The sequence below is a fragment of the Anser cygnoides genome, chromosome 7 (genome assembly GCF_040182565.1).
Source record: "Anser cygnoides isolate HZ-2024a breed goose chromosome 7, Taihu_goose_T2T_genome, whole genome shotgun sequence".
Taxonomy (NCBI): Eukaryota; Metazoa; Chordata; class Aves; order Anseriformes; family Anatidae; genus Anser; species Anser cygnoides.
The window spans coordinates 29,993,144-30,020,208 of NC_089879.1; the positions used below are offsets into that span (position 1 = coordinate 29,993,144).

Below are 27,065 nucleotides of genomic sequence, written 5' to 3' on the forward strand. Positions count from 1 at the left end.
TACCTGCCAACTTCCCGTATTAATGAATGGATTTCATATGACAACTGGGGGGAAGATTTTTGTTTTTACAAAGAATAAAGTGCCTGCAAAAACTAATAACTGTAAGAACGCCCCAAAGGAAACTAAGCTCCTGGAACTGCTTTGACCTCAACATTTAGAGTGAACAGGTTTTACATATACTAGGTCCTTTAAGAGTATGCAAACTCAATGAAAGATAAAAGTATTTAATAAATAAGATTCCCAAAGCTTTTAAGAGCTGCAATTAGTTTTTGATTATTTTCCCATCTTAATCAAAACAGTTTGCTACAAAAAATAAAATGTACTTTTTGTTTCTTATCTCTGTGTTTTGTTGGGAAAGTAGGCCAAATATTAGGTTAGGGAGATCTGCTTTGAAATTCTTTGGAGGCAGTGGAAAAGTTAGTAGCAGAAATACTATTATAAATACTTTGTTACTTCAAAGAATGCACTTTCCAAAGAAATTTCACAGGATTTCTTACCAGATTTTTAAGTCAATGAAATTCAAATAGCTTATGTCAACGCAAAATAAGTAAAAAATCCTTTATATTTCCTAGCACCAACCAAGTATATCCCATTATCATACACATGTTTGCTATTGCTTTAATTGCATCTATTTCTTCCTAAACCTCTACTTACCAGACACTGAGACGCCTACTGACTGGATAATGAGAAAGCTTTCACTTTCAGTAATAACGCCACTGTAGAAGAGTAACCTTTTCTACAAAGGGCATAGACATGGAATATTAATTCCTTTGATTCTCTGTCTTGATTAGCATTTGTCCCATGTCAGATAGCAAGACCATGAACAAAATACATTTTAATCTCATTCTCCTGGAGATTCTAAACTACAGACTTTCCCCATTTACTTCAACAGAGTTCAATTAACTTACTCCTGATTTGCAAGACTTTAATTAACAAAGAAATTTGGTCCTCTTTGTATTAAATGAATGAGTAATCCTGAGCTCAGTTTAAAATTCTGGTCCTTCAAAACACTTCTTTATGGTGTATATTATTACTGATATTTTTCCTATTTTGGAATCATCAGTTGATCTTTATGAAACATATTGCCACACAGTGATCCAAAGAAAGTCATACCTACAAGTCATGTATCAAATATATAATGACAAAAAAAAAGTAATTAATCGGTTAAGAATACATACCTTCTATACTCACTCACATACACCCTCTCTTTTTATACTCTTTTTTGACATCTATATAAACAGATTTACATTGATATAATGTATGTTGATAACAGGTGGGAGTAAACAGACCAACACACTCTATAGTTCCTACCCTACATAAAGGTCTTAAATAGCATGGTTTAGACTACATTCAAGCCACCCATAGCTCAGAAGAGTTCTGTACTGGCTCTTTGATCCTAATTCAATCTCCTGTAATTTCCAATGGAGGAAGGGGAGAATTTCAAAAACTTCCGTAACTAAGCTTAAACATCCTACTCTGAAGAATCTTTATTAGTTGTTTGTTTTTCAAACACAGCTTCTTCTCTGTGTACCTTGTTAATAAGTTCTCCAATCATGCCATTCCAGGAGCTGTTTTGGAGCTGATGTCCATATTTGCCATCAGGAGCTTGATATATCTCATATTTGAAACCCAGATTCTTGGCAAGTGCATCCAGGACATCAATGGAAAATCCTTTATAACGTTTTGGTTGCCCAAGTATGTTCTCTGCCACCATCACAAAAGGTTCTTCCTGAGAAAAAAACAATATCTTAGCTGATACTTGAAACAAGGTGTTTATGTTTTTAAGCAAAATGGATGTTTCCTGAGTTAATTCTGGACAACTCAGCACAGATTTCAAGACCCTCATAACCCCCTCAGCAAAAAGCTCAGGTCAGGTGGAACACTCCAAGGCATCCCCACCAGGTACCAGTGCTTCAGCAGCTGAGTTACATCCATGGTCCTGGGTTTTACACAGTTCATGAGAGGAAGCAGAAACTCCACAGAACAATTCAGCCCCCTCTGTCAGCTTCCTGGTGTTTGCAGGATGAATACTCTCTGGAATACCTGCCTCTTCTCGCTGAATATAAAGAGGGCAATGACACCTACCTTAGTGTCTTAACTAACTATCTAGAATATAGATGTTAAGTTAAGCAGATGAGCCTTAGATAGGAGCACTACTGCTTTCCAGCTCAGAGCATATCAGGTTTAGAAAGCCATCTTTTACTGACAATGATAAATCTTTCAAAACAACTGCTAAAAATGTTGAATTTTTTGAATTTTTGAAAATTTGAAAATTCCAACAATAACTTTCATGGGTATTAGTTTCTAGAGTATTTTATAGTAAAGTATATATTGAGATAAAGGAATACAGCATTTTTTGGTATGTTTTCAGTCAGACATAGGCATCCTTCTCTGCTGGGTGTGTCAGCTGCACAGTCTCTGCAGTTGTCTGCATTTGTGCTGTGGTGCTGACATCCTTCTGGAAGGAATTTGGTCACCTCCCACGTAAACTATACCATAACCTCACCTGTTACCTGATAGAGGAAAGAAAGCTGGGGAGACTGCTTTAATCGTCTGGTGCATTACTTCCTATTTGTACCATGATTCAGAAAAAGAACAATAAAAAACACAAAGACATCACATTCTTCAATCTGGGAACTGCGGTACCTTAGGCAGGAATGCATTCAAACCTTAATTTGCCCTTAATTTAGCACTTAGCTAACAGGAGCTCTGCTACCACTCAGAATAGTAACAAACTGCAGTACTAAAAACACATAGTCTATATCTTTCTAAAAGACGTAGTTTATCTCAACAGGAAGTTACGAACTCAACGGAAGAAACACCCGATTACATTTTACAGCCTGCAGTGTACAAGAGTCAAGATTAGATTATCATAATTGGCCCATCTGATCTTAAAATCCATTAAGTACTAGAAACTGCATGTCTGAGTTAGAGTACTGTATCTGAAATGTAGTCCTGTGCACTTAAGACTTTGTGCTGGTTCCATGCCCAGTATGAATTACAATGCAGAAAAAAAAGCACAAGCAAACAATGCTATACATCTCTGACATTGCACAGATATACATATAATAATATAAGGCCATCATCTATCTTCCTTGCTTATGTAACTGATCATCCAAAAATACAGAATTGAAAATGATAGGAAAAAATTCTGAAGGAAGCACCCAAAATAGTCAGATCCTTTCTATTTTGAGCATTTTGTTTCCTGAACTCAAATAGCATCATACCAAGACAGTCACCACTTTGAGTGTCAATCCTTGTAAGTCACTGCCCAGACGTCGTTCTTGCAGGCTACCATTCAGTCCTTTCTCAGAGTCCCACGTGGCCAACTAGAACAGAAAGTACAGTAAGTCTGAAGGACTGGTAGGCAGAAATCCTTCAATACTTTCATGAACATTTTGCAGCAGCTTGATTGAATCTAGAGTTCATATAGAGAGGATTTTTTTTTTTAACACAATCTGAATCAGTGAGATTCAGAGCACAGACAAACTAGTCTTTTGTGTGAATGCATTTTCATCAATGCCTGTAATATAACTGCTCTATTATCTGTAGTATTTGCCATTTTACTTCACCCAGATCACTATATGACTTTTCTCTCTAATAAGTTTATATTGCTTGACAGACAGGGATTATCTGTAGTCTTACCATCCCATATTTTCCTCTCTGATCAAATTCCCTCCTACTTTTCAAGTCATTCTCTACTGCTTATCAAAGACCAACCATTCTTCCTGATGCACAATGCTCTTGCTTGCTGATGGTTATAAATTCTTGACAGATTCTATGGTGCAAAACTGCCTCCTCTTCTGTCTTGGGCTTCCTTCAGATCCTATATTAAGTCCTATTTTCTCTCTTCTTGCCCTACTTCTACCTCATCAGTAAAATAATGACAGCCTCTCAGCTTCCCAGGCTTCCATGATCAAATATCTCATAAACTCTAAGAGCACTGTAGGCATCTGCTAGATGCTAGATACATATTTTCATGATAACTCCACAGAATATTACATCTAAATATTTTATTTTTTAATTAAATTTAGCACTTCAAAATCAATTTTATTGCTTTTTCTGAAAAGAGGTTCAATACAAAAGTCAATCTTAAGTGACCTCTGGATTATTCAAACTGAATATATTCTGCAGCAGCAGCAGTCAGACACTCCTTTTACTTTCAAACAGAACTCATGGTGTCATTTTGTTTGGAAGAGTCATAAGCAGTATTGAGTAGAAACTGTTTTTCTTTGTTTGTTTGTTTTTAGCTGTACTCTTAAACACCAATACTACGCTCACATATATGGAGGCAGTGTTGTTAGCTGAAGGCATGCCCCGTAGCAATTAAACTCAGTCCAAGATACGTTAAATGTGGCTTCCTCCTGCCAGAAGCTAAGCTTCATGTAGCAAGTCAAAATCTTCTTGGAAATAATTTATTTTACTGAAAATGCCTATGGCTAGATGTCCTACATGATTTATTTCTATGATTTCAGTTATATCCTAAAGCCTCAAAAGTCAAACCAACAAATATATTGCGTGAGGGAGATCTGTATAGTTTTATTTTTATTTTCTTGCAGAAGAAAAACAGGGAACTAAAAAGAACAGGACATTTAGTAACTACTCGGCCATCATATCCATCACACAGGTACAACTGATGAAAATTATTCTATAATCACTAAATCTTCAACCTGAGAGATAGGTAAGAAAAGAATTAAGCTATACCTCTTTAACCCAACTGACCTGAAGGATGAAAAAGGAGAATGACTGAGTAATAGTATTAAGCTTTCTGATGACACTCCTGAAAGCTGAAGTATCTCAGATTGAAAATTTTCCACCTGTAATGTCAGTTTGGAGTGACAAACTATGTTTTTTACATAAAAGCATCTATAGCAATATGGGTAGATACCTATAGCTATGATATCTCTTAAATTCAAATTCAGATGCTTGCTCTGAAATATGTCCAGATGTTAGCTTTTGCTATTGCTAAGCAAAGTTAACCAATTTGTCAGCTGACATAAATCAGTACGGTTCAACAGATTTCAAAGATGGGTATTGGTACGTGGGGTATATATATTCTCTTAAATCTGTAAAGAATGTTGCTCTGACTAAGCTTTCTTCAGCTGTCCTATGCAGTAAGTTTATGGTAAAGAGACAGGGAAGTTTTGTGCCAGAATGGCTTACACAATATACAGATGATAATCACTATTTATTCGAAAACAAGTAATGAAACACTCATTTGTTTCTCTACCACTGATGGGCTGACATTTCAATTCCTTCTCTTGCTCCTTTTCCCTTCAAAAACCCTATCTGATTTCACCTCAAGAGGTCAAACTTTTTGAATACCCTCTATTTTGCATTCTGTATTAACAATAGGAATTCCTAAAATAGCTGGAAACATGCCAGTGCAAAACCAAAGCCTATTCCTTTTGTTCAAAAGGAGAGACAAAGATTTCTCTTTTATGCAGTAGGGGTAAGTGCAAGGAGGAGAAGCATATTTCACATCTGCACAGAACTCCATGGCATTCCGTATGGAGAGACAAATTTTCCAGTCTCTAAAAGGCAAATGATGCAGATAAAGTTCATAAATGGAACATGAGAAAAACCTTTTCCAGAAGGGATTTTTCCTTTACATCTCTGTGCTTCAGAAAATTTCTCTTGTTCAGAAGTGTGCCAATTTTGGCTTCCACTTCTTGCAGACAGAATTTTGTTTATAGGACTGATACATTTACAGATACGCACACCAATTTGTGACAGTTGACCTATCAAGATCAGTGCCCGAGAAACTAATTTCCAGCACTGTTAAACACAATGAGTACTGCTGTTATTTGATAAGACCGTTAGAGTTTCATTCTTTGTAGAAATATGTACCATGTTCCTACCAGAACTCTCGAGTCAAAGGTTACAGAACAACCATCAGCTGATGGAGATCTAGGGCTTTTAGATCCGATTATGACAAACAACTACTTGCAGAATCCGCACTTATTGGATGTATTTCAAAAATCAGTGGTCTCTGGAAAATATATTTAATGACAATGTGTTTGTTATTGTTTGGTTTGCTTGGTTTTGGTTCTTGAGTTTCTGGGTTATTGGAGCTAAGGTTTTGAAAACAGCTACTTTAATAAAGCTTTTCAGATTAAACCTTCTACCTAGTTTCTCTTTCTTAAACAGCCATATTGTTGGCTATTATCTTATAGTTCCAGGCATACATCAGAAGCTCAATGACCCACTAAAGACAAACCAGAGGAAACAAATGCAAAATTCAGACAAAAAGGTAGCTTCTTGCAAAATTCTGACTCAATAAACATTTCTGATCTTTATCAATATTTACTGCATTTTCAATCAGAACTGCAAGGAAAAGCTCAGAGAGAGAAATTCAAAATTTTAACATGGTTTTCAACCCCCACGAGCAATATATAGCTCCAAACACACATACTCAATACACAATTGAAACAACTACACAACTAGACAGCCTGGGAATGTCAAATGAAATGGGAATGTATGTTATCCACAGTATGCCTCATGAACATGCTGGGATTTTTTCCTGAAAAGTACTGATACCCATCATGACCTCCAAAGAATATCTGACGACAATGTAATTCTCAGATTCCTGAGTTTCCATCAATACATTAGAAGCCATACTCTAACAAAGGAGTTTCATGACTTTGTCAATTATGCAGCTCATGGCTGCCCAAGGCTTACTTGAGCTTAGTTCCTCAGGGGATATCGTACTGAAATGTCATGGTAACCGGACAATATCAGAAACAGCTCCACAGAAGTGTGAAGACCCTCATCAGCATAATGAGGCAGACAATCCATTTACTCAAATAAATCAAGGTTGCATGCACTTAACATAGATTTGCAAGATTTACAGCCTCCTTTGAACTTGATCAATGAGATTGAGAGCCTGTGTGCCTCCTCATTTAGGAGCTGAAACTGATTATCAACTCAGTTGTTTGTTACACAGCTGTTTGTCTGCAAGTCTGTATTTTCATGCTGCTGTACTACACAATAATTACATACTCCTTGAATAAGGAACTTGAAATTAGTTTTCCTAACTCTGCTGTGAATGCTCAAACCACTGGACTATGGCAAATGTCTGTTTTGGGCCCAAACAAATGGAGATGAAAATTATCCCAAACTACTAGTAAATAACTGGCATTAGCATAAAAAGTGAGTATCTAAAGTTTTTCTCACAAAAGTGAAAAAGACCATTTACATTATGTAAGTATTTGATGCAGTAGTTACTGTCAAAATAGTGCATGCCACTGCTATCTAACTCTATTTTAAGTATGAAAACACCCTAAATATTATCCCTAATTTTCACTGAAAATGTGATTCCCTTAAGAAATATAAACCCATGTTTTTTTTAACAGATGCATAGTAGCGTTTGAAAGGGCTACAATTAAGACAGAGCATGCTATTCTACCTTACCAAAAACTGAAAACTTTTGTCTGGTAACAAATTTGGAGCCAAGGTTACACTATCCAAACCAATTAAATTTGGGAACCCCTGCCTTGAAACTTGTAGACTTCTAACAAAGAGCAAATAGGAGAAAGGGGCAGTCAGTTCTCATGCCCTGAGATAGTGACACCTGTATCAACCCACTTACTGAAACATTTAATGTTATAAAAGCAGGCTTTAAACAAAAACAGTAATTAAAATAATATTAATAATAATAAATAATAATAAAAAAGAAACAATAAAAATAAAGTTTACAGGAGGCAAATGTAAAATACAGTAGTGGTACATTAAGTAAATGGAGCAAATTGGACACTCTTATGTTGCAATTCTAAGCAATAAAAAGGAATCAATTTAAATAGTAAGTAAAGCAAATATTTACATTGAATCCCAGGATTGTTTTTAAATGCAACGTATCAGTAATCTAGAGATTTGTTGTTCAATATCATTTACAGCATGGTATTAATGGGATTCACACATTGGACTTTGAGTCCTTCTTAAGGAACCAACAGGACTCCCTGAAACATCTGTTCCTTTTCTTATGACTGGAATTGTTTTGTGGGTACCAAAAGCTTTTCGTGTAAAATATGGGATCATAATTAAAAAAAAAGAATCCTTTTGAACTGTGCATTCATATAATCTGTAATTACATAAAATAGGATTAAGAAAATATAAAGGTATCAATTTTCATATGTGCAAGCAAATCTGATACGATTCTTTTCTGCAACAGCTACAAAATTATTAGAAAGGTTCTGACATCTCTACCCTGAAGCACAAGCATTTTTAACGATAAGAACCTGGACAAGATGATCAACTAAACTAATTTAAGGTAGTGCTCTGTGTTCCAACATAACCCTACTTTGATTGCAGTGAAACAACTGCAAGTCATCTAGGTCTGATGTTTATTCTAATCTATTCTGATATTCTGCATTTTGTTTGTATTAAAGACATAGCCTGCTTCCAAACATTGACAGGGAAACTGGAATTCTTATTATTAGAATGCTGGTGTATTTGGATAGGAAAATCAGTCTGTGGCAAACTCCATAAGTCTGCTGTGAAGGCTGCAAGAGGTAAATTCCTGAGTTAGCTTTTGTGATCTTTGGGCAGCAAGGTATCACTACACATTAGGAATCCTAAGGACCCCAACTCAGAAATGAGAAAGTTAAGCAACTCTTGGACATTTTATGTTTCCCTATGAGATTTAATAAAGTACTTATATTTATTAAAATGCATATACACATATCTACTTCAAAACATTAACACACGTTAGGGCTCCTGAACAGTTACTTTAGTCACTGGCACTTTCAAAGACCCAGTAGACATATCTGTACCTTTAGAAACCTAAAAGCTAAGCCAAACGTATGAGTTTAATTCCAGGATAATAACCATCATCAAGTTGTATCAAAGCTGTGCAACTTGGTATGATGAGAATACCTACACACCCATAGCCATAGAGCCACGGAGAACTCCAAAACATACCAAAACTATGAAGCAGAGGATTGCGAGCCCAGTCTTAAGAGGTACAGAAACTTAGTCTTTTGGATGAAAATTTTATCACATCCTGTTTAACACTCAAAACACTCAGTTTGTCATTACGGGGCCACACAAGGATTTCAGCTGCATGGTAAAAGTTCAGAGCAGGGCAGGGAGATGATGGAAAGCTGCTTTCTCCCATTTCCAACACTTCAGAAAACAGCACCATCCATCTCATGAGACAGTAAGCCCTTTAAAGGCAACGCCTAGCCAATATAAAGTATGAAAAAATGCTGGATTAGGAAAAGGCCAAATCCTCTGGGGCTACAATCTCACTGCTGTTCATCCAACAGGACCCTATGTGAGACAGTGAAGCACATTGATGTAACTTGCTGCTTTAATGGGCTTTTAAGAATGTGATGTCTTTAGGGAGAAGTATGCAGCTTATTCTAGCTTCAGTGTTTTGTAAATGTTTGGTGCTATATAAATTGTAATAATACATCTATAGAGAATAATAGGAAGATAAGCATTAGGCAGCAAGATGTTACGATGAACAAGCCATTCTGGGCAAAATTGACTATTGTTTTTTTTTTTTTTTTTGATAGCAAAATTAATAGGTAACAGAAATGAAGGTGATATACTTATAACTGAATTTCAGTTTTGTTTCATACAGGTTATTGTGAAAACACATCTAGGACAATTTGAATTCATTTCCTGAATAATGACAATATCACATAATTTATGAACTCCTTCTAAGCAACAACAAAGAATGATATATGAAGATGAAGAGAGAAGTTTTGAGGTAATTTATGACAAGTCATTATTACTATCTTATTTACTTAATAGCTTTATTAATGATTTGGAACAGGAAATAGCAAATTACTAAAAACAAAATGTCTAAAATGCAAAGATATCTCAAAACTGGAAAGCACTGTAAATATGTCAGACTAGAACACAGAGAAAAATAAATGGGAGTAGGGAGTAGTAAAAAAACAGACAAGAAATAGTAACATGCATCTGGCATAACTAGAAATAAACATTAATGAAAAGGAAAGAAGTGAGAAGTATATATACATCAGTTGAAGAAAAAAATGGAAATTGATGTTAAAAAATTGTGCAGGGTGAGAGTGCGCTGCAAATGGATCACAAACTTTTAATACAGTATGGCTGCAGAAGTGACAGTGTGATTTTGCACTCCACACATCTCATGGCACAGGCTGCACCGAAAGCAGTCACAACACAGCTGAGAAGAACATACAGTCTTAATAATGTGTTCAACATCTGTCTGAACGAGATTTAGGCAAGCTGGAAGAAAATCATTGGGAGAACAGGACAATACCACTGGGGTAGAGGAGTCAGCACAAGAACAGTAAAAGAAGCAACTGTGAATATTTAATCTAATGACGACTACGAAATTGGAAAATTAGACACAACACTGGATATAAGACAACAGAACTACTGCTGCTGAGTTCAGATAATCTACAGAGACCCTTTCACATGAAATGCAAACCATTACTGGAAACATTCTTTCATACTCAATGCATACTGTGAAAAGAGAAACATAAATATATATATTTATATCCAGACAAGCTCTGCCCTTTTAATAAAACATTTTTTCATGGGAAGGGTTTAGCACATCCTAGATATGAGTAAGCGCATACATGAAAGAAATCAAATAACAGCCTGACAGCTTGGTGGTTGCTGAATTCACCAGAGATATCAGAACTGAACCCAGGTTTCACAGAATTCTGAGCCTCTCAGATCCAAGCCAAGAGTGATTAGGATACTTAAATGTGGAACAACTTGATTTGAGTCCCATATTGCAAAGTTTAGCCTTGTATATCAGTTTACCAGATCTCAAATGACTGGATTGTTCATCATCTTAAAGGCTAATATGGACATATAATTATTGACAAAGGTATTGGTTTAGTCTATTTGTGGAGTGGCATAATTCCTTAACATTTGAAAATCTCGACTTTCATCTCCAGTAAAAATCCATTCACCATTGCTGAAATGAAGTCATTCCTACAACTCAGAGAGGGAGCAACTATCAAAAAGTGCACAGGAGCAATTTAAGGTTCCATCCGACAATCACTCAGAGATGTGCTTTAGCTTAGCTAATGTACATAATACCATTGAAGCCCGAGAGCTACACTTACATAAAGTTAATTGAGCATAGACCTAGAATAGAAAATAAAGAAACTTCAAGAACACTGAAGGAGGGATTTGAGTAGGAAAGAGCAATTGACCTGAACTGACATGTGTCACGAAAAAGACATACACCACTGCTCTTCTGAGAAGCACTGCTAGATAAATGGCAAATGTCTAGGATTAAGACGCCACATGAAGACTGCCCTTGCAGTAGCATAATGCCCTTCAAACCATGTAAGGGAACAGGTTCACATTTAAGAGGGAAGAGTAGCATTAACTGAATCACTGTCACATGGACTGTCCCCATGGCAATCTTATTCAAGGTTTAAGAGAAGACAAACCTCCAGTTGTGCAAACAAAAAGTACTTCAGCAAGAAGCTGCATATTGACAAGGTGAAAATTTGCAGAAGTTGAAATGAAAATTTCAAAGCAATTCAAAGGGCTTAAACCCAATGAAAAGTGAAAAGATTACATTAAAAACACATTAAAATCAGAAACTTTTTTGTTTACATGCAAGAACAAATACAGTATTAAACCAATATTACCCAGATATTAGTCAGAATCTTTAGTACAGAGTCCATGTCATTTACAATAATTGATACATAATAGATATGGAAAACCTAGAGGGAAAGACCACAACACCTAACCCAGAACTGTGAGGGTAGTTTAGGAGACAGAAGACTACAAATTGAGTCTTTGGTAGAGGTATTTCAGCATTAATACTCTACATTCTCTAGAAGCCTATGTGAAAGTATTGATTCAGCTCTTACTCTACAAATTCAGCTATCCATTGCAATCAACAATTTTGACTTCACCTAGCATAACTCAGAAGTACCTTGCTCAACTATTTTTTATGGTTCTTCATTGCAGAGAATGTAAAATATTTTGAAGTGAGAGGAAGAGGTTCTCTTAATGTTTTTATTAGCCAAAGCTCAGTTCAATTAAATGCAATGGCCATATTATTAAAAGCCCACTATTTTACATATAACAGCTCTATGACATAAATGAAGATTAGACACATTATGCATTATACTAATAATATTAAGGAAGCCAAGATATTCTTGTTCATGCATTTATGTATATTGTAGCTATTTGCAGTACTGTGACTGAGGAGTTTTATGCAGAATTGAAATAAGAGTTTTCTGTAACTCTACAGCTTTTACCAACCCAGTATAAGACTTCTCATAATCGTTGGGAATGGGTCAGATTCACATACTTTATATTTTATATTGCCTATACATCAAATTTAATGTTATGGTGAAAGACAAATTATTATCTTTTTGCAAAAATAGGATCTTGCTCCATTAATAGGGAGAGCGAGACATTTTTGTGCCAGGAAGTCAATGAAAGAGCAACATCACCAATTCAGGATTGCTCCTCTTTCCATAGCCATGTACTCCTGTGCCAAGCCTGAACAAAAATGTATGGGATAGAAGATCTGCATGAAGTGGAGAAAAAGGAGCTGACAGAACATGACAAGATAAATGTAACCTGTTAGTATTCATTATATAAAAGTACAAATAGGCCATCTTCATCTCTGGTAGAGTAAATTGCTTCAATTAATACTAGTCTTTGAAAGAGCAGTGACAGCAACATGCTGATTGTAAACAGAAAAAATTAGTGAAGGGACAGTGTAGCAACACAGGTACTGGAAAAGATGTAGTAATATATGAAGCGATCACAAGAGTGATGAAAACAATATGAAAAAAAACATTATCCTCTGATAGCGTCTCTATAAAGTGCTGACAAGTATTACTCTGTCCCCAGATTTTTGCATTTCATTTCCTGAACACAAAATCAAAATGCACGGAAAGTGGTACTGAAAATAAATTGAAACTGTGTTCTTCTAGGATCTTGCAGGCTTTTCTTTTGTAAAGAAAGCAGATAACTTCCACCTCTGTCCACCTGCACTCTGCCCACTCCTCGAAACTTTGAGATATAACAACACCATAACATAGCAATATCGTTGAATGAGAGAGAAGCATTGCTATAGCGCAAGATATATGTGTAGCATCACAATTCTTCTAAGGGTTGAATAAGCTAATTGTGAGTGCCTGAGATACTGCTGAATCAGGCACTTCCCACGGGCACTGTAAATTACCAGTTGATATGAACAACCATGCCTCTAAGCATAAAATTAAAACTGGTAAGTAATCATAAAAGTTAGACTAATCCAAATAAAAAGTCTGCAACAGATGTCATAAGTGACTGCGTGAAAAACTACAGCAGCAGGAGTTCTTGCTACTGGTTAGCTATTTGGAAGACAAACAACTACGCCTCATCTTCCTTCTCCAGTTTAAAAAAAAATAAAAAAATGCTGCCCAGTGAGAGCTGGTGGGTGCTGGAGTCCATAGATATGCCAAATGCTGTCATTAAATGTTAAATATGGAAAGAAAAGGCAGGGTGTTGAAGAGTAGTGAGTTGCGAACAAAACTGAACCAATTCCATCTGCCATTACTAATTGCATGTGGGTAAAAAGGAAACAAATTCACACAGACAGCAGATTCTTTTCAAAGCTTCCAAATGCTTTTTGGTGGGAGATTACTAGCTTCTGAGAGCAGAACTACCCTTGTTATATATGCAATAGTGAGCTCAGCAGACAAAAAGATCGTTGAAAAGTTGAATCTAACAACAAATAAAAATTCCTGTTGATTTTATACATGCTCTTCTCCTGCTCTCTGCAGCGTAATATCCAGCTGTAGTGATGTGCTGAAAATTTTACTGAGGAGTGAGAACAAGAGATGATGGAGTAGTTGGAAAACTGTCAGAGCCTGGTATCTTTTCCAGTCTTTCTACATGTATGCAATTAATTGACACACTACTATTGGCTACACTAAAACATCTGCTGGGTTTTTGTTGTTGTTTGTTTTGGGGGGTGAGTTCACTCTTGGATTTCTCGAATATTACCTGAGCTGAGTGCTTTTGAATTTGACTACACATTCAAGAAGTCCTATGCATCTGCAGTTCTGCAGTTCGAACAACTGAACTTTTCACAGTGTGCCTCTTTCTTTTGTGATATGACTAAGAGACCATGATGTGATTCCACCAGCTGCAGACCTTCTGAAGTTCAGCCATCATGAATTCATTTTCTGATTCTGGTTGATGGTACTGAGACACCTAAGAATGAAAGCAAAGTTCAGTGCTTTCTTTGATATCACCTGTCGAGCTAGCTTGTCAATTCTGTATTGAAAAATGCTCTTCTCTCAAACTCTATGTGCTTTTGAAAAGCTCCACAACTTCGAGAATATTTTTGTTGAAAAATATTTCAAAATAAAATTTTTACTAAAATTTCAAGAGTTTGAGATTTGTTGTCTTTTTATGTTTTCCACTAAATTTATATATATTTGTTATTTTATTTCATTTTTCTATCTTTGTTATCAACTAATTACTTAATGACATTTTGGTAACAGCTTTGAAATAATAAGGACAGCATTTGAGAGGAAAGTATTTCTTATTCACATTTTAATTAAAAGTTGCGGATTCATAAATTTAATCTATAAAATAAATTTAAAACCTTGCCACACAGAGATCAAAATCTTAGATGGATTTTCTTTTTTGTGTGTGTTTGTTTGTTTTGTAAATTAAAATTTTAAAAAGCAGTATTTTATGAGAACTGTTGGCCAAGAGAAACTAGTCTTCTCTTGTGACTTAAGTAACCACCATAAATGCCAAGGTTTACCTGGCAAAGAGCTTAAGTGAATTTTGACCAGATCTTGTTATAGGTACTGGAAGAAGGACAGCTTGTACTATCTGTAATGCTAAAAGACTTGCCTTTCAGATTAGCTACCATAGCTTTACAAACACCCATCTCCAAGAAGCTTTATAGGGAGAGCCCTACACTGTGCTTGGAAGGACTCAGTGATTTTGTAAGTTTATGCAAGTATTCCAAAGCTCATTTAATATTACACCTGATGCTTTGACTTACAACCTCATTTAATATAACACCTGATGCTTTGAGTTATGATGTTCCCAAAGAGCCAAGAAAGCTCTTCAACAGGTGAAAAACGATCAAAACAAGAAATGATTTACGCTTTGTCCTAACTTCTCAGTGGGAGCAGACAAATTCTGCAGCCTCGTGGACCACAGGTGAGTAGTGGCAGCCCCAGCTCTGACTGCCAAGCTGGGCTCTGTCCTGACCTTGCAGAACAAGGCAGCTGGGCTCTGGGAGCTCCCCACAGGTCAGATTTCATTTGCAAACTACCAGCTGAACGTGTGAGAAGATTTTTTCCTACAGTGTAAATGGCTCCTTGTCACTATGAGGCAAGCACTTTTTCAGCAACAAACAGCACAGTATTTGTACACAGCACTGGGGCTACAATGGGCAATGCCCTCTAAGAAATATGGATGCAGAAATATGGCAAAGAACTGCTGCAAACAGATCTGAGGGGGGGAAAACTACATGCATTACATTCATTAAATCCCTTCCTTACTGAGTTAACCTGATATTCTTTTCGTTGCCATGGTGATTGTTATCCAGCCATTTATACATTTAAGGAAAAAATCAGTATTCCCTCTCATGAAATTTTAAGTGTGAGAAATCTTTCCTTAATGCAATATAAAGACTATTACCTCAATAGACCTATCAGGCATTCATTTTCCTAAGGTCTTCTGAGTCCATTTAAACTTCTCTCTTCCACACATTCTGTGGCAATGAATTCCAAAATATAAGCATACAGTCTGTGAAAATGTACTTTCATTTATTAGTTGTAAGCTAGCTGCCTGTTCATTTTAATACGTATCCTCTAGGTTTCTATTATGAGAAAAAATGAATAATTGTTCGCATTTCGTCTTTTCATCTCTTTGTTTCATAAACACCTAGCCACAGTACCATTTTTTTGTCTGTTTCCTGAGCTAAAGTTACAGTCTCAATAGTCTGCTCACATAGAGGTAATCTGGCATCTCTGATCACTTTTTCCTCCTTTACATCTCTCCTAGTTCTTCCAAATACATTTTAGTTGGGGATGTGAGTAGAAGACACACACACGCACAAACCCCTAACCAAACAATAAAGAGTGGCCAAAGTCAGCCCATAAAAAATTGGAAAGCTGGTGTTAGAAATCCAACTTTCTGATACAGTAAATCTTTACTTTAAAATAAGCTGAGAAGAGTTGACTCAAAAATCTGCTTTTTCTTCAACCAGCATTTCAGCATTAAAATGCAGACACAGCTGAACAAGGCAAGTGGAAAGCAAATGTCACTTGCCAATATAAATTGAATACATTTAGATAAGATATACTTAGGAATTGGAAAATAAATGCTTACCCGCTGTATGCACAGGAAAATGCAGAATTACTTAATGCTTCTTGGAAGAAGAAACTTTAGTTCAGTAGAAAAAAAGTGATAAATTCCTCCATTATATTAGCTGGGACTCTTCCTAAAGCCCTTCCCTTGCACAAGCAAAAGGTGGTGTACATGAAGTAGAAAGCTATGAGCTAACAATCTCCTTCCTTTCACTAGGCTCAGAGTAAAATAAATTGTTTGTTGGTGTTTGGCTTCCAGCATCTCTTCATAAAACTATGGGGAATTTGCAGCAGTTGCTGAACTTTCAGCATTTCTGTAGACTGTTTTTCTGTCTGCATAAAGCTCATCCAGCATCTACAAATGTTCCAGCCAACATGGATTTTTTTTTGTAATTCACAGAATTGCCTTGCGGAATTTCTGAAGGCTACAGGCCTTGCTCATAAATCAAATAAATCAAAGAAAACAAAATTAACAGCACGTTAATAATTACGGGTTGTTGTCCACATCTGCAAGGTACAATATTCCCAGCTGCTTTGGAACTAGTATCTCGTGATAGTTGAGTGAAAACGTGCCTGTTACTGATCTAGAAGGGCCTGCATTAAACAGATGAGAAACTATCTCCCTGACAGATTTCAAACTGTAGCAACTATCAGCGGGAGATGAATGAATGTTGTGTGACAAATACCAACATCACATCCACCCAAATGATGCTAATACAAAGCTGCTAAATAGTGCTCCCATAGCCACAGTTAGTCAACAGCCTGTGCTCAGATGGACATACAAAATGGACAGTCAAGGATGGAGAAGAAACTCCGACAGCCAAGGTCCTTCCAGAACTGACAGCTCAGACCATGAGAGCTATGTCTGTTCACTGCCCAGAGGCAGAAGGAGGGCTCCCATGCTGCTGGCTGTCAGTCTGGTAGCAGCACAGGCACTCTCTCACTCTTGGAGTGCAGGAAGGGCAAAAGATTTTAGTGTTTTTCTTCCAAAACATAGTGAAAAACCTGGCTGCCCATCTGAACTGAGTATGCAGGTCACAGGCCCTGCATCTCAGAAGTGACAAGATGCAATTCTTCAGGTGGTCCTCCAAAAGGCAAATCCTGATTAGAGACAGCTCCTCCAGCAGAGGACTTTGTCTTCACCCTGCACAGTAACAAGATCATCCAAGATCATAACTGAATGACCTAAAATGTTCTCCTTCAAAAAATATATCCCTCCCTATGTTCACCTAGGGTTGTCATGTATAACAGCTTCTGTCCGTCTCTCCTTTAGGGAACAGGCAACTGGCATTATGGCATTACGTATATACACATAATACATGTAGGCATATATATGTATGTATATATGCATAACTGCCTGTGCAGTTTACACTAGCAAGAATGTGGCTAAGTTTAAATTGCTTTCCAGCACCAAATGTCACAGTCACTGTGGATGGAGAGCTACCATTAAATAAATAAAAAAGTAAATAAATAAAAAATCTGCATATTCTTAATTAGCGTTCATAGATTTTTAACCTAGTTAACTCTTTCTCCCTTGGAAAAATTCACTCTATTTTTACTTATACCAAATTCTCCAGGGCTTGAAGTTGTATTATGTCATCTAGGGGAAATAATATTGGACCTCTCAACAAACAGGAGTTTGCTGTTAGTATGAATAAATCTGATGTAAATGACTTCCATCAGGACTTCAGTCTGCGTTAGACTAGCAACATTACAGAAGCTGCATGTATACACAGAAATTCTCAAAGAGAACTTGGGTTATTTGTATAATGGACTGCACATGAATATGTCACAAACTTTTGTTTAAAGAGATTCACAAAACTAAAAGACCAGCTATCACATCAGACAATGCCAGTCACCAGCACATCATTCCTATCCTCACAAGCAGACCAGCACATCAACACAGATTTCTTCACAGACCTGAAAACTGCTGACCGTACAATTCATGCCAGATTTCACATTCAATATTCTTCAATAAAACAAACTGATACTCTTCCCATCTATGACAGGTATGGCTTAGGATCTGAAAACATATCAATGATGATGCAACTTACTGCAGAAAGCTGGCTATTAACATACTTCAGGTGAATATATCACACTGTGAAGCAAAATAAACAAATAACACAGAGTTTTTGATATTTTTTAAACACCTTTTTTCTACACTTTCCATGAAAATACCATACTTCTGCAAAGATGACCTGGAAAACAAAATGTTCTACACTGGAGGAAAACAGAGAAGACAGCTGTTTCTTGTTTGTTGTTTCAATAGTCTCACTAGTTCTACTGAACAACTATTTTCAACTGTGGTATTTTGGGACAGTGAAGAAAGGGAGAGCGAAAATGCAATGTATGTGCAGGCACCATCCCCTGCATACAGTAGAATTTATGCAATGTAACTCAGGGTGTTAGTAGCCTCAGTGCTAGATATGTAGAAAGATTAACCAGACTTATATTTTGACCAGATTTTCCATGTAACAAAGTGGATGCATACACAAAAATACAAAATAAATAAGGTAAAAGAAGGAAAAAAAAGAAGGCATATTAGGTTAGACTAGCTTTCCTGGTCTTCACAGATATCTATTTTTAACTTTTCCCATTGAGATGTAAAGCCAAATTGAGCCCTGCTATGAGTGCAAACCTGGTAACCTCAGCACAACTGCATTCATTTCACTAGTTCTGACCTATGATCCTAAACATCTTTATTGCTTTATAGTAAATACCCTGTTTTGCAATACAAACCAAAGGCGTGTATACGTCTCACTGCCACCATTCCTACTTCATTACTCCTGACATCCATACTTTAGATCTTGTTAGCTTTCTCCCAAGATATTTGCCCTGGCATAACATAAGCACAAATGTGCCATAAACTTCAGCTCAGGCTCCCTGCACTGTGTCATTCCAGCTATGGAACAATTTCCCCAACTTACATCTCATTTTCATTACTGTATTCATTTTGCTTATATATGTCTCACGCAGGTTTTGTTTTACCCAGGAAAAGGTTCTGGCCAAGCATCTTAATGTCAGCCTAAATCCAGACAGGCTCTGTTAAGGCTCTGATCCTGCTGGCTCCCTCAGTTCAGCGAGGGATGGAACTGTAAACAGGATCAGCACTTGATTTTCTAATTAATAGTATTTCCATAATTAGTCCAAATCCAAAATGAAGTTGGATGTAAAACTGAAGAGAGAATCCCAAAATGGTGAAGTAGAATCCTTAGTTTTGCATGGAGAAAAATACTGCAAGGGTGGATGATACAGAAAGCTATGTGCAGATGATAGTGCAGTCCCTGCAACTGAAGTACCTGAAAGAGGGGTGGTAATTTTTCCATCCTTGTAAAAACTTGGGCACTCCTGGTTTTGCCACCACAAAGATAATCCAATTGATATAAACACATTAACGCTACTGGAAGCCTTAAAGGTTTTTGGCAGAAGCTATAAAATGGGGAAGGAAAAGTTCGTTTGTTCCATTATGCTGATGATATTGAAAAGCCAAGTGTGCCAGCCAGAATCCACACCACACAACCCCAAACCTTTAATTAACAAAGCCTGATATTAAGTTGTACTCAATTACAACATGCGTAATTTGCCACTGCGCTCCCAGAGCTAGTCCATATGCTTGTGAGGCACCTTTTCAAACTCTCTTTTGGGCATGCTATGACTATCACACAATGTGCTTGTATTATAATTAAATTTGGCATAATTACTTTACAGAGTGATCAGTGACAGTCTATTGTTCAGGAAGAATTAATCCTCTGAGCCTTCCAACATCATTTTAGTTCTTGGTTCTAAATGAAATTTCAAAGAATCTAATTTATAATAACCAAAATCCCAAATGCACACTTTAATACTACTTTCCTTTGTTATAGTCGCTCACTGGTAAAGTGCTCCTGAACTAGAACATTCCTGGCATAACAAGCTACCTGTGCTATATAGGACCACTTGAATGGAACAGAAACCCAGCAGGAATGCTTAACCACATCCACTTTTGATGCCTTCTCCTTCTGCATCCCTCTACAAATATGGATGCTGCAGAAACCTCCTAGAAATGATTCTACTATGTAAGTACCGTCCTTCCTTTAAGAAAATGTTTCTCTCTCAAGGAGCAGCCCAAGAATTCCTCTCACATGAAGTATCACACTAATTCAGGTATGTATTTCAATTCATTATGATCAGGGTTGAACAAAACACAGAACTACTATTGCAGGAGAAACCATGCATTTTGATTTCCCCCTGAAATGGGATATGGAGCTGAGATTTTCCACAGAGGAAAACCTAGAAATCTAAGCTGGGTGGCATCAAAACACTTTGTTTAGACAGTTTCAATTCAAACAAAATGTCCTGACAGTGTAAACCTTGGAAAAACCCTTTGCAGATCTCATTCATTACAGTACTAAACCACATTATCCTATTGTTTTCTATTCATTTCAATTCTAGTCCTCAATTTCCTTCTACAGACCAGGAGCTAAACCATAGTATATAACCCACGGAACAAATTCCTACAACGTACTGCACTCCCTCAGGATCACCATATACAGGAAACGTGTGAGAAAACCTAACCCATGATGCAAGACAGAAGATATTAGAACAGTATAATAATGTATGTTTTTTTTTTTCCTTGATGATGATGATGATTATCTTGTCAAAGTTAAGCCCTTCAGGTCAGTTAAATAATAATAAATTTAACTTTAATATTTTTTATTGAAATAAATGCTTTCCTATGCAAGTTTCTCCACCAGAAAACCATTCCAATGAAAAACTGCCAACCAGCTAGCACTACAGCTGATTTTATATTGGTATGATTTTTCCAAATACTATGTGAAAAGCTTTAATTCAGTATACATGATTAATTTGGTTCTCTGAGCTATCAAATCTCAGTCCTTTTCAACATCAGCAAGGGTCATCTATGCAACTGAAAATGCTGGACACAGAGCTTCTGCAGGGGAGATTCCAAGGAAACTTCACTGTTAGGATGATCAGCACTTAATGTATAATAATGAATCTGAATCAAAAGTCATGGCAGAACACATTTCGGGCAGTCTGAGCTAATCTGCATAGCACGTGCTTGCCATCTATTAGGTAATGCCTGAATTTGTTCAGAAAGCATATCTTTTTTCTTTTTTAATTGGTCGAACTAATGTAGCAATATAAAGTGGAAGACGATAGATTTGGTGCCAAGCACTGGCTGTCATTCCGCTCATGTATCATGTATAAGGTTAGCTGGTTTATGAATTTGGTTGCAAACATTAACTTCAATGTTGCCAGCAAGTCTGATTAAAAGCTTTGAAGTCTCCAGATGCTGGAGTCATGTAAGACCATCACATCTCTAATTTTAAAGAGGAAATCTCTAGCCTCTATGGCTAAAGAAAAAAGCCTGACAGTGTTAAGTACTCACACCTGCACAGAGTAAAACACCCTTATAATTTTGCTTAAAGCAAACAAGCAGATCAAAAATTATCTTCCTGTCTGTCTCTCTCTGGACAGAGCTTTTAAAGAGAAATATTTGCTGGAGAACATAAGAAGTACGACATTTTTTGCTGGAAGAAAAAGAATGTTTTAAGTAACAGCATGCAAAACAAGGTTTTTGTGCAGAGTTCAGCTTACCTTTTTTTCTAAACTGAGGTATATGATAATGAAGAGAACAAAAAGATCTTTCTACCACTGCCCTTGTTTTTGAAACCCACAAAAACTGCAAGCCCAGTGATTGCAGATGCCTCAGGTCATTTTTCAGCTACTTTTATTTTCACTTTAACCAATGATTTAAGGTTAGGAACCATACATACCCTGACATTCAGATCAATAAGACTGGAGCTGGTCACCTATCTATTATTGCAGCACAGAACTTACTGTTTCTAACATATACAGCATAAGTCTTCTACAGAATGCATTGAATGTAAAGTCTATAAAGAGGCAATTTGATACCCTTACTATTTCTCACCTCACCATTTGATGAATAGGGAACCATTTGGAAAGGGTTTTTCCTATTTTATTTTGAGAAGGATGAAGACAGCTAGAGTTCCCTTCTGGGCTGCAGGATCACCTGTAGAGGATGCACACCATAAAGACCGTCACTTTCTTTTCAGACTTGATTCCTATCTCTATCACGTTAATGTCAAAGGACAAGTTGCAAAGAAGAGAAAACCTCCTGTAGGAGGAAGGAGTGCCTGAAAGTAGCTAACAGCCTACTAAGAGCTAGAATAAATATCCTCTTATAAATTTGATAGAAAGAACTGTGGACAGAATGGAAAAAAAACAAAACAAAACAAAACAAAAAAAAACCTTAAGTGTATGGAATGAACAAAGTGGTAGAGGAAGAAAGAGTGAATGAGGAAGAAACTGTATGTTGGCAAGAACAAAAGCTTCTGAACAGAAGAACAAGTAGTTGTGAGAAGGGAGTACTAAGGTGGGATATGTCAGCTACAAAATCTGTGGGGTCTTACCTGAATTCTCACTGAACTTAAACAATAATACTATCTGGTTGTCCAAAACCTTTTTTTTCAACTTTCCTCTCAATAAAGATCTGGTCACAACAATATATGCTTCAGAAAATGGTCTAATACACAAGACTAAATGCTGAGAATGACAAGATACGAAAACTTCGTACAAATATGGTGGTACAAAAGCAATCTAGTCTTCAGGTTAAATCTCAATTGCACACTATATACCTTCCTCCAGCAGGGCCCTGCCAATATTCCATGATAATTTCAAAGCCAGAGTCCTCAGATTCTAATCAATCACTATGTAAAATTTTAACTGTATTTTGATCTATAAACTAAGACAATAGAGGCATACTTCTGAGAAGTACAGTCACAAAACTTGGGCCACTTCTCAGGTGAAGAGTAAAATTAAAAATTTGTATTTTGAAAGTAAGAAAAAACAATTTCTTTGAAAAGGACACTAGCAATCCTAATACCGCTTTACTAGAGAAACAATGGAAAATAACAATAATGGAAAAGAAAAGTGATCAGGTCTTCAGGAACTGCGTATGATAGTATATAGGTGATGGACATAACAGAGAATATGCATGTTTGCATGGACACAGTTTAAATCTCAAAAAGCAGTGGGACACAGAGTTGAGAGGAGAAGAACAGAATGCTGAGACAAAACACAAAAGGGAAGGACAGAAGGTGGGAGGCAAAGAGGGAGAGAAAAGGAAGGGCACTAAGGACTGAGGAGAAGGAACGCCACAGATCAGAAGAGACGGCAGGAAGCAGGGGCATGCAGCTTTTCGTCTTGATTGCATTCACCAGAAACATCACTTAACGCTAATGCACCTGAGAGACTGATCAGTGTGTTAGCCAAATAGCATACTTTAAAGAGATGAACATTTGTTTTTTTCTCCCAGAACACCCTCAAACGTCATGGCAAAATATTATTGGATGTGTCTCTGATGAGCTATCTAATAAAGGCCCCTTCAAGTCTTCTTCCTTCCACCATTCTGCAGATATTATAATCTAACCAATCTCGAATTACTTTATAGAAATGCTGTATTTTAATATAATCAGTTTTCTATAGCGTAGTAAGCAGAATTCTAAATGCTATGATACCAAACGCTAACATCTGCAAGTATGCTTATAATTTATATTATGCAATCTCAGTTTATTACTGCAGAATAAATATATAAAAGAAAATGGCAGATACATTAGAGTTGTGCTAGTTCTGCTCATTTTCTGTCTTTCATAATTTCTTAGAATTTGGAGGTCTTAGTTTCAAATACATCTATCATATTAACTATAACATTAGTAGCGATGTTATAATTTAATCATGGTACAATAAACAAGTGCAGTAAATTCTTTCCTGTTCATACCCAAACAGCATTATCTTTTCATTTTAAGAGATGCAAATACATGATAAAGGGAGCTTGCAGGATAATTACAATGTTGTATGGTGATACAGTCATCACATTCAGTCCAGATTTTTTCCACGGAATTTACGCATCACCAGCCAACCTGCCCTTGGATGCAAGTATGAAGCTCCCACTGCAGTCAGAAAAGACTGTGTATATTAGCAATGGGCAAAGTTTCAGCCTCAATTCAGAAAATAATTTAAACATGCCAACAGTCACTATGAATTTTGGAATACACTCAGGTTAAAGGCCTTTGTATCAGGAACCCTTCCTTGAAATTTAAAGCATCGTAACAAATAAATACGATTATTAGCTTGTCTCATGAGCTGTCCAGATAATTCCTCTAGTGCTTAGAGAAATCTGTCAGGAACAAACAGCACAAAACAAAACTCCAGCAGGAGCATACTCTGAATGTGGTACTCCACTGCTTTCTAATCGGGATCTGTAAAATATGAACATGAGAGGCCTAAAATAATGCCAGATCAGAATCCTCTAGTCTTCCAAGCCCCTGCAGCCTTGAATTTGCCATAAGAGATGAGGCAGATCCCACCATTCCATGCTATTGTACCGGCTACATAGCTATGCAGATGCAGCTGCCCTGCAGCTGCCCTCACCTCCAGCAGCACTTCCCATCCACTCAAGATTCACTTTATTGTACGCAAATGCTGAGATAAAGCGAAACGAAACAGACACATTTCAAAAACATCCCTTTCAAGATACTCTGTAAAATCATCCATTATTCAACAAACCATTAATCATCTTTTACACCTGGACACGTGAGAGAAAGACTCTGATCCTGAAATCCATATTCAAGAACCCCAGAGGAACTAATTCAACAGAGCCAGCCACTCGTTTTAAGTAAAGGCTAGCAGACAAGTTTTCAGACTTGGTTGGGTTCTCATATGTTATAGAATTAAGTCCTTTTTGAGAAAAGGAGCAGGACAGCAAACCAGTCTTTTTTACACCAAAGTAATTCCAATTTATTCTTTATTTCAGATGAGAATAACCTATCCAGAAGACACATACTGCATCCAGGTGCTCTATTCTAACACATCAAAAGAGAATTGTAGGATAACAGTAGCATTCCACCTTCTGACCTTCAAACCCTTAAAGACAGTGTGGATCCAGATATGAGAAATCCCTTGTTAAGAAACTATGACAAGTTTTTCAGAGGGAGCAAAATGTAAGGTAAGGCAATGAATTACGTTAGTAGAACACTGATATTGCCCTGCTCTTTCCCCTTTTTATTAGCATAATACCAGAAGTAACATGTAATGTCATGAATATAAGGAGTTAATACAGCAGTCCTGTTTACAGTAAGAAAATTAGAAATTATATTCCAAGCAAGATCCTTAACTGGCAAAATCTGGTCAAGATCTCTTGCCTTTTCTGCATTTATACCACTGTATGCCAACTGAGGTTCCAGCTGACTCTACTAGTGATGTCTTTGTAAGTGCTCCTAGCAATTTGCTGTCTGCATTTCAGGAACATACACTCCACAACACTTTGCCTTAAATTATTGTTTTCTATACTACACTGTTGTGGACACACACATCATAAACTATCTATATCAATGAACTATCATAGAGAAATCTCTAATGAAGTGATATCTTGGAGATAAATTATCTTACTTACAGCTTTTTTTTTCCAACTTTTTATTGGCTTCATTTGGTCATTCTTAACTTATGATTGAAACAAGTGAATGGCAAATCAGTCTTTTCACATCTTCTAAAGTACAGCAGAAGCCTTAAACTGTTTTAATGTAATTAAGTGGTCCACATGCCATTCTGTTTACATGAAAACTACACTTTGGAACTGTAGTGCAAAATAAAATTGTTTAACTTTATAGAACCAGAGTTTTTCCAATGATTTATAAATAAAAGTACATTAGTGTGAGATGAATTTTTTTTTTTTTACAAATACGGTTTCACGTACAATATTCACTTAGCTCTGTATATTGCTCAAGACATGCAGTAGGGTCAGAAGAAAATAAGAACAGTTAGTGGTCGTCTTTCCCTTCCATCCTATACTGATAGCCCTTCTCTTCTCAGTTAACTCAAACATGTTGAATTCAGAAAGAGCTTCAAAACCATCTGGCAGCATTATCCGCTATACCAGCAGAAATATGACAAGGTTAATCACCTGGTTTAAAAGGAGTATAACTTCCCCTTGCAGGTGATTGCTGCTATCAGTTTCCTGTGGAAGGACAGTCAATAATGTCTTCTAATCTCTTATAGCAGACATGGGACAAACATTCTATTACAAACTATATAAACAAGATTAACTTTAATTTTAAACCTGTCTATCAGAAAAATATTTCAGTAATTACAGCTGTGGCTGGCATCTTTTTTTCTCTAGTTTATTTTTATTTTTATTTTTTTTAGCCATTGCTTCACTAAACTACCATAATGGTTACAAACAATAGCTTAATTTTGATATAAAAATACAATTATTTGCCACTTATCCATTCTTGTCTAACTTTTAGTATTCCCAATTCTGTTTGCCCCATCTCAGTCTCCTCTGTATCCTCCTCCACACTGTTCTCATTATTCCCCAAGTTAATTTAGCAGGCTATTTACTTCGTATTTAATACAACTTCTTTTGTGCCCCTGGAGTCAATTAAGTTGACTTTTCAAGTTACATATAAACTGCATATCACCATGCACATTATGACCCACCCTCTGTATCTTTCCTCAGAAAGCAAAATAGTCAGAAGAGATACAACCCATAGAAAAATGACTGTGGCTCAAAACTGTGAAAAACAACGTGAAATTTTGAAGGCGGACATAAAACACCACCAAAGTTATTCACCAGCTTTTCACTTCTTTGAGAACAGCGTATGAACACCAGCAGCTTACAACAAGTGGGATACTCAAAAACTTGTGGGTTTTTTTATTCATCATAATGCTGCATAGAAGCTG

General features: G+C 36.6%; 1 protein-coding gene across 13 annotated transcripts in view; it reads right to left on the reverse strand.

Moving 5' to 3' along the window:
* The window catches only part of GRID1 (glutamate ionotropic receptor delta type subunit 1), a 699,294-nt gene that overhangs the window by 148,039 nt on the left and 524,190 nt on the right, over positions 1–27,065 (reverse strand). For all 13 annotated transcript variants that reach the window (XM_067000674.1, XM_067000673.1, XM_067000680.1 and 10 more), the window contains 2 exons: positions 3,228–3,329; positions 1,532–1,729 (listed from right to left, as the gene is read on the reverse strand). In XM_067000674.1, the coding sequence (XP_066856775.1) occupies positions 1,532–1,729; positions 3,228–3,329 (300 nt within the window). The remainder of the gene's footprint in view (positions 1–1,531; positions 1,730–3,227; positions 3,330–27,065) is intronic.